This window comes from Ursus americanus, chromosome 4 (genome assembly GCF_024610735.1).
Source record: "Ursus americanus isolate L20-20 chromosome 4, mUrsAme1.1.p, whole genome shotgun sequence".
Taxonomy (NCBI): Eukaryota; Metazoa; Chordata; class Mammalia; order Carnivora; family Ursidae; genus Ursus; species Ursus americanus.
The window spans coordinates 31,687,828-31,702,616 of NC_142130.1; the positions used below are offsets into that span (position 1 = coordinate 31,687,828).

Sequence of the window (14,789 nt, forward strand, 5' to 3'; positions counted from 1 at the left end):
GCTCAGCAGGGAGTCTGCTTCTCCCTCTCCATTTGCCTCTCCACGCACCCCCCTCCCCGCTCATTCTCTCTCTCACTCTCTCTCTCAAATAAATAAAACCTTTAAAAAAAATAAAAATATTAAAGAAAAAAATGAAGGTTTATTTATTTATTTTAGTGGGGGGAGTGGAAAGAGAGTGCAGGGAGGAGGGGCAGAGGGAGAGGGAGTCTTAGGCAGACTCCACGCTGAACATGGAGCCCAACGTGGGGCTCCATCTCATGACCCTGAGATCATGACTTGAGTTGAAATCAAGAGTCAGATGCTTACCCGTCTCAGCCATCCAGGCACCCCATGGAGTATGCAACTCTTGATCCCAGAGTTGTGAGTTCAAGTCCCATATTGCCTGTAGAGATTACTTAAAAAAAAAAAAAAGATTTAAAAAAAAATAATAAGGAAGGACAACCCTGTCAAAACCCCTCTCACCCTGAGAGCTTTTCCTGTATCCTCACTTAATAAAACTCTTATCACTTTACTCACTCTCAAAAAAAAAAAAAAAAAGTAAGGAAGAGGTCACATTGTTTCTTGTCCTTGTTTTCCTCTCCTTTTTCGCACTTCTGTGTCAGTGTGAGCCAAACAGCTTCCCAAATCCATGACTGGTCTTTAGGATTTCCCAACAAACCCAGAGAATTGCAGTAACCTGGAGGTAGTGGTAGGACCAATCTTCCTCATTTAATTGACAATACTCTTGATAGGGAGTCTGTTTTCTGATATCGTATCAATATCTTCAATCGCAAGATATCAATCATATATTCCTGAAGCTATAACCCTATAGTTATCTTGATTTGACTTGGTTATTTCTTAATTCACCCCAGTAGCACATTTACACACTCTTAGGTTGGGTCAGTTCTCCAGATGACTCCTCTCATCTTTTACTAGACCATTTTCCTATATAGATGCAAAATACGTGGGTGGGAGATTAGAACCTAAATTAAGTCTCCTTAATTTTATTCTCATAAATGAAGGGAGGGATCATCAAATTTGAGTGCGCCTCTATAATTGTTTTAAAAGTATAAGTAATATACTAATATTATCTGTTTAAAAATAAAAGATAGGGGCACCTGGGTGGCTCTGTGGGTTGAGCCTCCCGCTCTTAATTTCAGCTCATGGGTCATGATCTCAGGGTCATGAGATCCAGCCCCACTCTCTCAGCTTTCAGGGCGGAGTCTGCTGGCTTCTCTCCCTCTTCCTTCCCCCAACTCACCCTCGCATCTGAGCTCTCTCTCTAAAATAAATAAATAAAATCTTAAAAACAAAAGGATAAAAAACACTCAAAGTCTCCTTTTGCCATCCCTTTTATTGCTCCCCTCTCTAGGGGTCACCAGTATCCTTTTGAGTACAACTTTCCAATGCTCTTTCTATACATCTATACGTATACTGTATATACAAATACACATTCTATTTTTACCCAAATGACACCTCCTCGTTTTATAGGTGAGAAAACTAAGTGAGACCTTGAGGGGAGACATGGGTTGACAAATTTACTGAAGGAAAGTGGACTGGACAATCATTTATTTAAAACTACTATATGTCAGACTCTGCGCCCAGTGCTTTATTGGCACGAAGGGTTCTGGTATTTGACTTCTGTTGGATGGGTCGTCGCACTCGGTTAGCTAGACAGAGGTTGGGGAGCAGGTGCGAAAGACGCTTCAGTGCGATGTTGTAGGATTTGTATTTTGATAGGAGCTGCAGGAAACCTAGCAGAAAGCTATGGAGCTGCAAAAAAAGAAGGAAAAACTGTCATCGGCGGTTGGATCTGTCAATAAAACTTGTGAAGTTGAAACGCAAAGAGCCGAGCCCGAAGCTTATTTCGGAAACCAGGAACAGATATCGCGTCTATGAGACTGGCCTTGGAGCTTGAAGAGGAAGGCACCAGAGGTTGTAAAGGATGCCGCCGGCACACAGCAACCTCGCAGCCAACCACACCGGGAGAGCAGAGAGCGCTCCCGGACCGGCCTGGAAATGCGCCTGCGCCGATCGCCGCTGGGGGGGTGGGGTGGGGTGGGTGGGGGGCGGGAGGGGCGGAGCTTGGGGGCGGTCAATGAGCCTGCGCAAACCGCGCGGCGAGGTGGGGGAGGGCGGTCCGTGTGTGTCTGTGTTGTTGTTCGGCGGCAGCGGCGGCGGCGGTAAGATGGCTGCCCACGGGGGCTCCGCGGCGTCCTCGGCGCTGAAGGGGTTAATTCAGCAGTTCACCGCCATCACCGGTAAGAGACGCGGTTACCGGAAGGTGGAGAGTGGGGTCTGGAGCGGACGACCGTTCCGCCCCGGGCTTCCCCTTACCTTCATGCATTTCTCCCTCGGGCTTCACCCACAGCTCCCGTCCTCCCTTCTGAGGAAGAGGCGACGACGGCGTCGGGTCTCCGGGTTCAGGCGGGAGACAGCCCCCCCGCGCACCCCATACCTCGTTCTCGGTCTCCTTGCGGTGTGGAGGGAGACACCCCCACCCACCCCCAACGCCCCCCTTGTCAGCCAAGACCCGGGGAATGGGCCGATCTCATCCGCCCCCGCCGGCCCGGGGACCTGGGGGCGGGAGAGGTGGGGGGCCGCACCCGGGCCACCGCCCTCCTCCTCCTTCATCACCTTCTCTTCTCTGTGCAACCCTGGGGTGCAGTGCATCTCTCACCTCCTTTTTCCATTCTTCCTCGGCCAGGTCATTCTCCCCCAGTCCCTGGCCTGCCCTTCCCCTTTCTGGGCCCCTCAGAGCCATCGCCGTGGCCCTGGCGTGCTCGGGCCCTCCCGCCTTAACGGCGAGGCTGGTGGGTTCGGCAGTGCCTTTACCGATTCTGGGGGATAGGCCGCTAGAAAGGGGGGTGCTGAGGAGTACCTTCAAGACAGAGGTTTTAAGAGAAGAATGAGGGGGAACCCCCCAACCTTAATAGGGAAGGCCTGGAGGAATCCTGGGTGGCGTTTCCCACCTCCCCATAATAAAATCATAAAGACTGGGACGATGGCGCCGGAGCCTCCTGCTGATAAAATAGGGATGGCGGCAGAAACTTCTCTGAGAGAAAGTCAGTTTTTGGGTGTCAGCATCCCCCAAACCCTCGGTTATTCTTTTCCTTTGGACCCCTGCGAAGGGCACACGCAGATCCTCTTACCGCCTGGAGGAAAGGCCCTAAGCCATTCTACGAATTCTCTATGCCTTGTTTCTCTCCGATGGTGCTGAACTTTTTTTGCATGAGTTATTAGAGGGCGGAGCAAATGATGAAGTTCTCTGTGGAGTGATTTGAGAGAAGAGTACTCCATGTGCCTGAGTGTAATTTTGCCGTTCTAGTTTGTCATTTTGGAAGGAGGTTAGAATGTTAGTTCCCTCTCTGAGCAGATCTATACTTCATCTGGTTATTTGTTAGGTGCAGAGAAGGTTTCTACTGTTAATGTACCTAGAGTTTGACATATAATATCTGGTTAAGTAAAATTTTATATTGTTTTAACCAGACAGGTTGTATGCACGTTGCTGTTTTATAATTTAAAGCTAGTTTTATCTTTTGCTCTGAAATGACTACTAGACGTTTGATGCATTATCTAGCTGGTGGGCATGAAACATCACGTCAAAACTGGTAAAGTAAAATTTGCAGTAAAATGGGGATGAGGAATGGAGTGATCAACTTTTCTTAATATTTTAAAACTTTTGTAATTGGACTATTAAAGATGTAGTGCATTTCCCAGTGTCTAAGCAGATCACTGTTACTGGGAAAATTAGGAAATTACTGTGTATATAAGTTAATATTGCAGCATTACCTTTTTATAGAAAAATCTTTGTAGTGAATCAGATATAGAATTTGTTATTATTAATCTTTAGATTTTTCTAGAGTTGGTTTAAGATGCCACCTATTTCATTTCAGTTTTTATGTTAATTACCACCACTTCAGGAACTCAGACTGTTTTTATGTTAAGGACCACCCCTTCAGGAACTCACTCACGTTATTTCTTCTAATTCAGCGTTTTTGTTAGATATGGACAAAACCCAAAGTGTGGTGAGATAAAATGGCTCACTTACTTGCTTTAATTCTGATTCTTTCTGCTAGCTTACATGGCTTGTTGCCTGGCTACAGGCCTTTCTATTCCTCAATCAGGTTGGAGACCCTTAGTAGACAATGGTATCTGCAAAAGGGAAGATACCTTAGATTGTTCTTAATGTATTATGAATTTCTATTAATAATTTTGGGGATTCTGGGGCTCCTGGCAGCCTCAGTCAGAAGAGCATGCAACTCCAATCTCAGGGTCGTGAGTTTGAGCCCCACATTGGATGTAGAGATTACTCAAATAAATTTAAAAAAGCTTAAAAAAATAATAACTTGGGGTTTTTTGTTTTTTAACAAGACAGTGATTAACTGTTAGAAACACATGATTAACCCCTTTAGTCTTTTTCACATATTTTAAAAAGTTTGGGGTTCTGTCCACATCTATTTTAAATTGTAGTTTTTATTTTTATTTTTATTTATTTTTTTTAAAGATTTTATTTATTTCTTCGACAGAGATAGAGACAGCCAGCAAGAGAGGGAACACAAGCAGGGGGAGTGGGAGAGGAAGAAGCAGGCTCATAGCGGAGGAGCCTGATGTGGGGCTCGATCCCATAACGCCAGGATCACGCCCTGAGCCGAAGGCAGACGCTTAACCGCTGTGCCACCCAGGCGCCCCTAAATTGTAGTTTTTATGATAAAAGGGTATTTGATATTTATTCATTGCTGGATGAATTAAATTGACCTTAAGAGCTTATGCTATGATTTCAAAAAGATTTTACTTATCTGGAAGCCCAGCATTCTGGTGAAAGCAATGCATTTTCAAAAATATGAGCCTTACCTTTTCTGTGACGTTTAAAAATAGAACAGAAAACTGAAAGAATTTTATGTCTTATTTCTCACTAAGTAGAACAGATCTCTCCATATCATGTATGAGTATGAAGTAATGCTCTGATTTTTTTTTCTTATTTATTTTTATTTGGGTATAGTTAACACAATATTGTATTAGCTTCAGGTGTAATGACTGATTTTTTAAAAGTTTTATTTAAGATTTTCATTTATTTGAGAGAGAGCGTGTGCATGCACAAAGACGAGCAGGGAGGAGGGGCAGAAGGAGAGAGAGAATCAGACTCCCCGAGGTGGGGCTCCATCCCACGACCCTGAGATCATGACCCGAGCCAAAGGCAGACATTTAACAGACCAGGCGCCCCTATTTTTATGTATTGATTTTTAAGGAGGCTCCATGCCTAATGTGGGGGTTGAACTTGCGACCCTGAGATTAAGAGTCACATGCTGTACTGACTGAGACAGCCAGGCAAACCTGACTCTGATTTAAAAAAAAAAAAACTTAAAAAAAATCACACACACACAAAAACCATAACATGAAATGATTTTGAAAAAAGTAAAAACTAATCTCTCACAACAACAATATATTCTTTTTTAAGATTTTATTTATTTATTTGACAGAGCACAAGCAGGGGGAATGGCAGGCAGAGGGGGAAGGAGAAGCAGACTCCCCGCCAAGCAGGGAGCCCAATGCGGGGTTCTATCCCAGGACCCCAGAATCACCACCTGAGCCGAAGAGAGACGCCCAACTGACTGAGCCACCCAGGCACCCCTCACAGCAGCAATATTTATTTTACATATTATCTTCCAATTCTTATTTGCATACTTAAAAAAATTTTTTTTAAGACTTTATTTAATTGGTCAGAGAGATTGTGAGCACGAGCAGGGGGAGTGGCAGGCAGAGGGAGAAGCAGGCTCCCTGCCAAGCACGGAGCTGGATGTGGGTGGGACCTGATCCTGGGACCCTGGGATCATGACCTGAGCCGAAAGCAGACATTTAACCAACTGAGCCACCCAGGTGTCCTATACTTACTTTTATTTTTACTGTGTTTTTTCTTATTTTTACATTGTGGACCATAGTATACATAATTTAGAATTCTAAGATTTTCAGTTAATATTACATCTAAATATTTTTTCTTTGGTTAAACTCTGATAAGCAAGTAGCCAAGGGAAGTGTGACGGTCTTTGAAATACTCACATTGAGAGGCACCTGGGTGGCATAGTCGGTTGAGCATCTGCCTTCAGCTCAGGTCATGATCCTGTAGTCCCAGGGTTGAGTCCCATTTTGGGTCCTCTGCCCGGTGGGGAGTCTGCTGCTCTCTCTGCCCCCATCCTGCTCGTACACTCTCTGTCTCAAATAAATTAAAAAAAAAAAAAGAAGAAGTACATCGAGAAACTGTATACCTTTACCATTGATGATGTTAGAGTCATTTGAAGTTGCATAGAAAACCAGGCCTGTTACTTTATAGTCCACTACATTTTACAGTATTTCTCAGTTTGATCTCCCTTGATATTCATCATACGTGGGTTTGAATGACTGTTGACTGCTATCAGTTCTTAAAACATGAGGAAAGAATGTGCTGCTGGATCTGAATGTAATTGCAAAAGGACAGTTAAAATTTTTATTTAATCTCTACACCCAGTGTGGGGCTTGAACTCATGACCCCGAGATCAAGAGGTGCATGCTTCTCCAACTGAGCCAGGCAGGTACCCCCTAGAAGAACAATTTTTAAAGTTTTGAACCATGACAGTATCCCATTAACACCAACATGGGCTGACATCCAGCCACACATAGACAGAATGCACACATGTAATTAGAATAGTTTCATGGGATGAGGGATATATAGACACTATAGAATTGGTAAAAATTAACAGGCAATAGAAGGTGAGGACAAAATGTGAAGGAATAGAAAGTGGAGGCTGAGAAAAATACAAGAGTTTGTTACTGTAGAATTCCATAAAACTTTGTGCATAGTAGGCATACATGTACTTAATGAAATTATAGAATCTCAGTTATAGAAGAGACCTTAGTGTAATCTCTCTCTAAAATTGTTAAATGAATGCATATTTGTTACAGAAATTAGAAACTGTGGTGTGTGCAGTATTTGGGTTTGTGGCCAATTTCCATTCATATTCTTTTCTACAATACATTTCTGTTGGGTTAGTATTAAAATATGTTTAAGTTCTCTGTCAGGAAAGATGGTTGCAAGTGTTCTAGATATCATGAGAAAACTCTTTTGGAATTTTAAGAACTATTTCAGAAGGTGATGATGTTTGAGCAGAATTTAGAGAGGTAATAAATTTTGAGTTGTGAATGGAATCTTACTGATAAATTCAGTTATTGATAGAGTACTATGTGCCTGGCATGGTTCAGATCCTGGGGAATACTACTGTGAGAAAGACAAGTTTTCTGTGCTCAAAAAGCATAAAGGTTAATGGGAATACAGACACATAAATAGGTATTATAATACAATGGGAGAATGGTAAGTAGCTATTATGGGAGCACAAAAGACAGAGGTAAAGAAAGGTTTCCCAGAAGAAGTAATTTCTTAGCTAAAACTTAGAGGAGATGGAACTTAATTTAAAAGAAAGAAAGAAAGAAAGAACTTAGAGATGTTTGAACTTAATTTAAAAGAAAGAAAGAAGAAAGAAAGAAAGAAAGAAAGAAAGAAAGAAAGAAAGAAAGAAAGAAAAAAAAAAGCCTTAGAGATGTTTCTGATAGGAGGAACATGTACAAAGGCCTGGAGGAGAGACGGACAGATACACACACATACCAAGACAAGAAAGGAGAGACAGTAGATTTAGGGAGTTGATGATAATTCCAAATGAATAGGGCATAGCTAGTGGGAGATGCAGTAAATTGAGCTGAAGAGGTAAGTGGGTGGGTGCCAGATTAGGAAGGGCTTTGTAACCCATGTTAAATCTTGGCAGTATTCTGAGTGTAGTGCGGAGTCAATGAAAAATTTAATTGGGGGAGTGACGTAACCAGATTTAGATTTTTTAGAAAGACCTACTTGGCTATAGTGGAGAAGAGGCAGGCATCGAGACTAGTAGAAAGCTGTTGCTTTAATCCAAGAAAGACACTGGTGTCCTTATTGAAATAAGTTTGTGGCAGAGAAGTGGAAGATAAGGGAAGAAAGTTATGGGAAGAAGCCAGAGGAGTCAGAATGAAGCTTAGGATTCTGTTTTGGACAGTGCTATTCATGAAGGTTATGGAAGAGGTTTGGGGAGAAGATGATTAGTTCAGTTTCAGATAAGTTGCTGCCTGTGAGACTTCCAAAGCGGACTGTTCAATAAGCAAATGACTGCGTCTAGAAAGAGGAGTGACATCTGAGGAGTTGTAGCAATGGCGGTTGAAGCTCTAGATGTGAATAGCATCTTGCAGGGAGAGTGTACTGTGAGAAAACAGTAGGCTCCAGGATACAAAGCTGAAGGAACACTAATATCTGACAGCGCAAAGAAGAAAGTACAGAGAAACCAAAGATTAGGAGGAAAACCAGGAGAATGTAATGGTACTTCCAACATCAGGAGTATGGCAGTAACTCAGATATTAGGTGTGCTCTTGAGGAAACCAGAAATCATTGAATATTCATAGATTTTTTTAAGAGGGCAGGAGGGGCAGTGGGAGAGGGTGAGAGAGAATCTTAAGCAGGCTCCACGGCCAGCACAGAGCCGGATGTTGGGCTGGATCTCACAACCCTGAGATCATGACCTGAGCCGAAATCAAGAGTTGGCCCAACGCTCAACTGACTGAGTGACCCAGGCGCACCTGGGGCTGAAAGATATCTTAAAAACCATCTTGACTCATTTCTGAGTTAACCAAATGAGAAGGAAAGTGACTTAGGGTTATATGTCTAAATCAGTGCTCTTCAAACCTTTTTGGAGGAAAGGACCTCTTTTTTTTTTTTTTTTAATTTCCAGTCCTCATGGACAAGTACTTTTATAATACAATAAAAACTAATTGCTTGAAAAATGAAATAAAAATAACAGAAAATATAAGCCCAAATTCTTTTTACAATTAAGGTATAATTTGCATGCAGTAAAATCTGCCCTTTTTAGTGTGTAGTTATGAATTTTGATAAAGGTGTTCAATTCTGTAACCACAGTGAAGTTGTAAAAACAGTTCTGTCATCCTCAGAAAATTCTTCCTGCCCTTTGTAGTCAATCCCTCCCTCCACCTATAGCCTAATCTTTTTGTCTATTGTTTTTCTTTTCCAGAATGTCATGTAAATGGAATCACAGTATGTAGCCTTTTGAGTATGGCTTCTTTCACTTAGCATACTACATTTGAGATTCATTCATATTGTTGTGGTATGAGTAGTTCCTTCCTTTTTATTGGTGAATAGTATGTCATTAAATGGATATACTACAATTTGTTTATCCATTCATTAAGTGAATGGATAATTGTGCTGTTTCCAGTTTGGGAGATTATAAATAAAGCTACTAAAAATATTAACATACAAATGTGTGAATGTAAATTTTCATTTAATTTGGATAAATACCTAGAGTGGGATAATTGGATTATATGATAGGTGTATAGCTTTAAGAAATTGCCAAATTGTTTTCCAAGGCCACAATTTGCATTCCCATCAGCAATATATGAGAGTTCAGTTGCCCATTTGGTGTTTTTATTTTTTAAATTATTTTATTTTTTGTTCATTTGGTATTTTTAATTTTTTGTAGTCATTTTAGTAGGTGTGTAAAGGTATATTTTTGTGGTTTTAATTTGCATTTCCCTAGCGACTAATGATATTGGGCATTTTTTCATATGACAGTTTGCCATCCATAAATCTTTCAAGCCTGAACTTTTTTTTTTTAAAGATTTTATTTATTTATTTGACAGAGAGAGACAGCCAGTGAGAGAGGAAACACAGGCAGGGGGAGTGGGAGAGGAAGAAGCAGGCTCCTAGTGGAGGAGCCTGATATGGGACTCAATCCCAGAACGCTGGGATCACGCCCTGAGCCGAAGGCAGACGCTTAACGACTGCGCCACCCAGGTGCCCCTCAAGTCTGAACTTTTAATTATTAGATTGCACAGACATAAAATTACTCTATCAAATTGTTATAAAAGTTTCTAAATACTTACACTGGAATTTTTTTATTATTATCATTTTTTAAGATTTTATTTATTTATTTGACAGAGAGAGGCAGCAAGAGAGGAAACACAAGCAGGGGGAGTGGGAGAGAAAGAAGCAGCATAGGAGCCTGATGCGGGGCTCGATCCTAGAACGCCGGGATCACACCCTGAGCCGAAGGCAGACGCCTAACAACTGAGCCACCCAGGCGCCCCTTAACTGGAATTTCTGCTTTAATCTTGTCATGGACTGGAGATAGCTGGTCTGAGGGACCACACACACTTTGGGTACCACTGGTCTTAGGTAATGGCAGAACAGGGTCTAGAATTCTGGTGTCTTTACTCCTAAGCCTATGCATTTTTCATCATATTACTACTACCCTCACTATAGTTTCCTTTTGTTGATCCAACAAAAATTAGCTTTGTTTATCTGTCCCCTACCTCAATCATTTCGTATCTCTTGTACTTACTAAATTTAGTTTTCTGAGTATAACGTTTTGTGGGTGTTTTGTTTTTTTTCAATGTTTTCAGTTCCTGAATGCTTAAAAATTTTACATCAGGATGGGAGACTGATGAAGTTAGCTTTCACCTTACTTCTTACAACTAGCACTCCTGTTTCCTAGGTGGACAGTCTAGCTTACTTTGTTATCATTTCTGGAGGAAAGGTAGAACTAAAAAGTAATCTCTTTGTGTCTTTATCATTTCTGTTCTCTATCCTTCTGGGATAATAAGGGTTTGTTGTATAGAGAGATTCTTTTCTCTTTTCTTTCTTTCTCTCTGACTGCTGTACTTTGGTTCCTTGAAAGTATTGGAGAGACTAATTTTTTTGGCACTTGAAACTGATGTAGAGAATAGGCATAAGGGACAACTATCATTTGGAAAATCTCTTGGTTCTTTCTTCCAGCTGTGGTGGAGATATGGACTGCATTACGGGTTTTGGGCTATTTCCTATATCAAGTCATTAATGGAGAGAGTGTGAACTAAGAGGCAGCAGCAAAGAAATGGCCACTGGTAAATTGTATACCACAGGCTGGGTTAAGTAATGCACTTTGGTGCCATTAGCAGGCTTAAAACAGACGAAAGAAAAGATAAGGGGTAAATAAAAAGGGTGCATGTAGTGAGAAATAGTAAAGTGGAGCTCCTGCCAAAGATTATAGATTGAATTTTTGTGTGCCCCCCCCATTTCATATGTTGAGATCCTAAACCCTCAGTGTGGTGGTATCAGGAGGTGGGGGCCTTTGGGAGGAGATTAGGTCATGAGGATGGAGCTCTCATGAGTGGGACTAGTGTCCTTAAAAAAGAGACCCCAGGGAACACTCTCGCCCCTTCTGTAGGACACAGTGAGAAGACAGCTGTGTTTGTTCTTTTTTTTTTTTTAATATACTTAAAAAAAAGCTTTTTATTTTCTTAAGTAATCTTTACACCCAGTGTAGGGCTCAAACTCACAACCCCTCGATCAAGAGTCACATGCTCTAATGTCTGAGCCAGCAAGGTGCCCCAAGACAGCTGTCTTTGAACCAGGAAGCAGGCCTGTACCACATACCAAATCTGTTGGAGCCTTGATCTTGGGCTTCTCAGGCTCCAGACTGTGAGAAATAAGTGTTTGTTGTTTTAGCCACCCAGTCCTGGGTTTTTTTGTTAGAGCAGCCTGAGCACACTAAGATGCAGGGTTAGATTAAGCTATCCTGTTGCTGCCTGTAATATTAAGACCTCAAAATAAGCCCATTTAAACAAGTGTACAGATAGTTTAAATCTGCAAACTTGTGTTATTAGTCCCTCCCCTTTAAAAAAGATATGTTTTTTATTCTGAATATAATAAGGTAGAAGTTCAAAATTTTTATAGCTGACCCATCAAAAATAGTTATCACCTCTGAATATAAAGATAAAACTTGCAACTTGATTAAACTTGTTGATCGCTATTCCTTTCCCCTGTATCATTTAGTTCTCCATACTTATTCTCTGCCTTCTCAGTTAACCTTCCCTTCTTCCTATTCCTCTTTAGTTCATGGGGAGCGTTACTAGCATTTTGGCTCGGACAGTTTTTTGTTGTGTAGGACTGTTCTATCCGTTTCAGAAGATTTAGCACTTGTATTTATTTCCTGTGGCTGCTGTAACAAATTACCACAAACTTTATGGCTTAACACACATTTATTCTCTCACAGTTCTGGAGGTCGTAAGTCTGAAATGAAGGTGTGAGCAGTCTTTGGGGGAGGGGAGGTGTTTTTCAACTACCTGTAGCATCCCTGGCTTCTCTCCACTAAACGCCGGTAGTGCTCCCTCAGCCCCCAGTCATGAAACACCAAAGATGGTCTCTCACATTACTAAATGCTCTACTACTTCCCAACATTAAGAACTGCTGGAACCTTTAATTATCTCTCCCTTGTCTTCTGTTTCTAAAATGATGCACTAAGTGATACAAGCGATACATTAAGAATGGTTATACAAGCAAGATGACTCAGATAATTTGGCTTTATTTAAGAAAGTGAATGGTGTACTTTGTTTCTTGGGCCCCTCTCTAATACTACCTTCTTCAGTCTTGCCAGGGTTTAGCATGTGCTTTCTTTTAAAAAAAATATTCATAGGTAGAGGCCTCTTTTTTTATTTTATTTTATTTTATTTTATTTTATTTTATTTTATTTTATTTTATTTTATTTTATTTTATTTTATTTTATTTTATTATTTTTAAAGATTTTATTTATTTATTCGACAGAGAGACAGCCAGTGAGAGAGGGAACACAAGCAGGGGGAGTGTGAGAGGAAGAAGCAGGCTCCCAGCGGAGGAGCCTGACATGGGGCTCGATCCTAGAACGCCAGGATCACGCCCCGAGCCAAAGGCAGACGCCCAACGACTGCACCACCCAGGCGCCCCGAGGCCTCTTTATTTTTGAATGCTCTTACAGGTCACTGACAAGCGCCAGTGATGCACGTTATCCTGTCATATTGTCAACAGAGATATGATAGGGCTGTCTCTGGATATGCTGCCTTCAGCTTAGATTCTAGTGTTAAATAGTTAAGTAAGGATTATAAATAAGATGGCAGTTCTGGGCCTCAAGTGTTGATACCATCTGCCCCCAAAATATCACAGTTATTATTTCCCTTATTATAGCTTTATTTTTGTGTCTTAAAGTCATTCCCTGTAGAATCCCTTTTAATAAATTCTATTTCAATCTATAGTTCAATAAACCTATGGACCTAGGAAATTTTGGAATACTTACCTATACTTTTATTAAGTTTTCTACTGCCACTATAACACCTTCTGATGCTTCTCAATCATACTGGAATGCTGCTTAGTTACAGGTTTCTTTAAAGCAGATCTCTTTTGGTATTGTTTTATTCTGTATAGCATTCATTTTTTTCCTAGTGATATTTCTTATTATATTTCTGCTTTAAAAAAAAATAAGTATTTAACGTGAGTGAAGCACATGTTCATAGCATCAGATGAGTGAGGGAAAGAAAACTGAGATGTCTTACTCCGCCTGCCTATTTGCCAATAAGGAGCTGTGCCAAATCCTTTAATGTAAATTTTCTTAATCTACACAGGCACTTCATAGAGTTGGTAATATCCCCATTTTATAACTGAAGAAACTGAGAGCTAGAGAACTTAGTTACTAGATCAAAGTCACACAACTTGACTAGGAGTCAAATTCAGGTTTATTTGAGTAGTATCCATGCTCTTAATATCTATACTATACTCCCTGAGAACGAAGGGAACATGAAGAATGTTTTTTTCTTCCTTACAGTGTATAGGACTGGCCAGAGGAAAAATTTGATATCTTCATTCCAACTGTTTGGTGTCTCTATCCTCAGGTACCCAGTATCTTTTTCATGCTCTAAGGTACCTCCCACCTCAATGCAGCACTTCTTGTAGGCCTTCCTTAGCTTTCCTGCAAAAGGCACCTGGGTGCTAAATCTACTTATATCTCTTTTTTTCCTGACCCACCTCCCTTAATCTCGTATTTTCACCCTCAGTTTATGGGGTTTTAGAGTGTAGCTCTACGTCTAATGAAGAAATTAATAAAAGATTAACTGGGTGGCTCAGTTGGTTAGGCTTCCGACTCCTGATTTCGGCTCAGGTGGTGATCTCAGGGTTGTCAGATCAAGCCCTGCTTCCCGCTCTGCGCTCAGTGCGGAGTCTGCTTAAGACTCTTCCCCATCTCCCTTTGCCTGCCACCTCTAAAAAAATAAAGAAATAAAATAAAAATAAAAAAAGCTTGTTTGTTTACCTAAATCTCGTCAGTGGTTGCATTTTAGGCAGCATAATAAAGTGAAAAAAATGTAGGCAGTTAGGAAAGGCCTTTTAGTATAGGCAGAACATATTGTTGACAGGCGAGCTTGCCTGAGGATTGGTTTTACAAGTTCCTGATTTTCATACCATCTTTTATTTTACTTCAGACCCCACAGATTTTCTGAAGAGTTCCCAGTCAGTTGTGTTGGAGTTCTGATAGTTGGAGGGTGGTAGAGAGGATGACAACACCTATTTGGATGCAGTGGTCATTTTTAAGTTGAATTTCCTTGTGAACATGTTTCAGAAGGAGTGAAAGCAGCCAGCATTGGTTGCTATTATGGCAGAGGGAGTTTCACTCCCCCACCAACATATTCTTTGTGCTTTTTTATGGTGCTTTAGTGCAGTGTGAGCACCTAGAAAGACAAGAGCCAAAAATGATATGAACTCTGCGATTTAATTCTCTGAGAAGGAAAAGATTAGTGGATGCCTTGTGAAGCTGGTTTTAGCATTCTTTATGAGGCAAATGCAGCAGTTCATACATCTCTCTGCTAGAACAAGCAGCCAGAGTGGTCTACCTATGGGAACCTTTTAACTTTCAGAAGTTGCTGTGTAGATAAGTAAATTAAAATGGAATACAATAGACATTGACCTC

At 41.0% G+C, this 14,789-nt stretch overlaps 1 protein-coding gene across 2 annotated transcripts in view; it reads left to right on the plus strand.

Annotated features, from left to right (window-relative positions):
• Positions 1–2,084: 2,084 nt before the first annotated feature.
• The window catches only part of UBXN7 (UBX domain protein 7), a 59,560-nt gene continuing 46,855 nt past the window's right edge, over positions 2,085–14,789 (plus strand). The window contains exons 1-2 of one of the 2 annotated variants that reach the window (XM_087861543.1): positions 2,148–2,240; positions 13,653–13,719. Coding sequence is in view for 1 of the 2 variants with exons in the window: in XM_045812512.2 (XP_045668468.1) it covers positions 2,168–2,240 (73 nt within the window). In the remaining variant the exon portion in view is untranslated. Of the gene's footprint in view, positions 2,241–13,652; positions 13,720–14,789 lie in introns of both variants that reach the window. The other variant, XM_045812512.2, reaches the window with a different exon arrangement.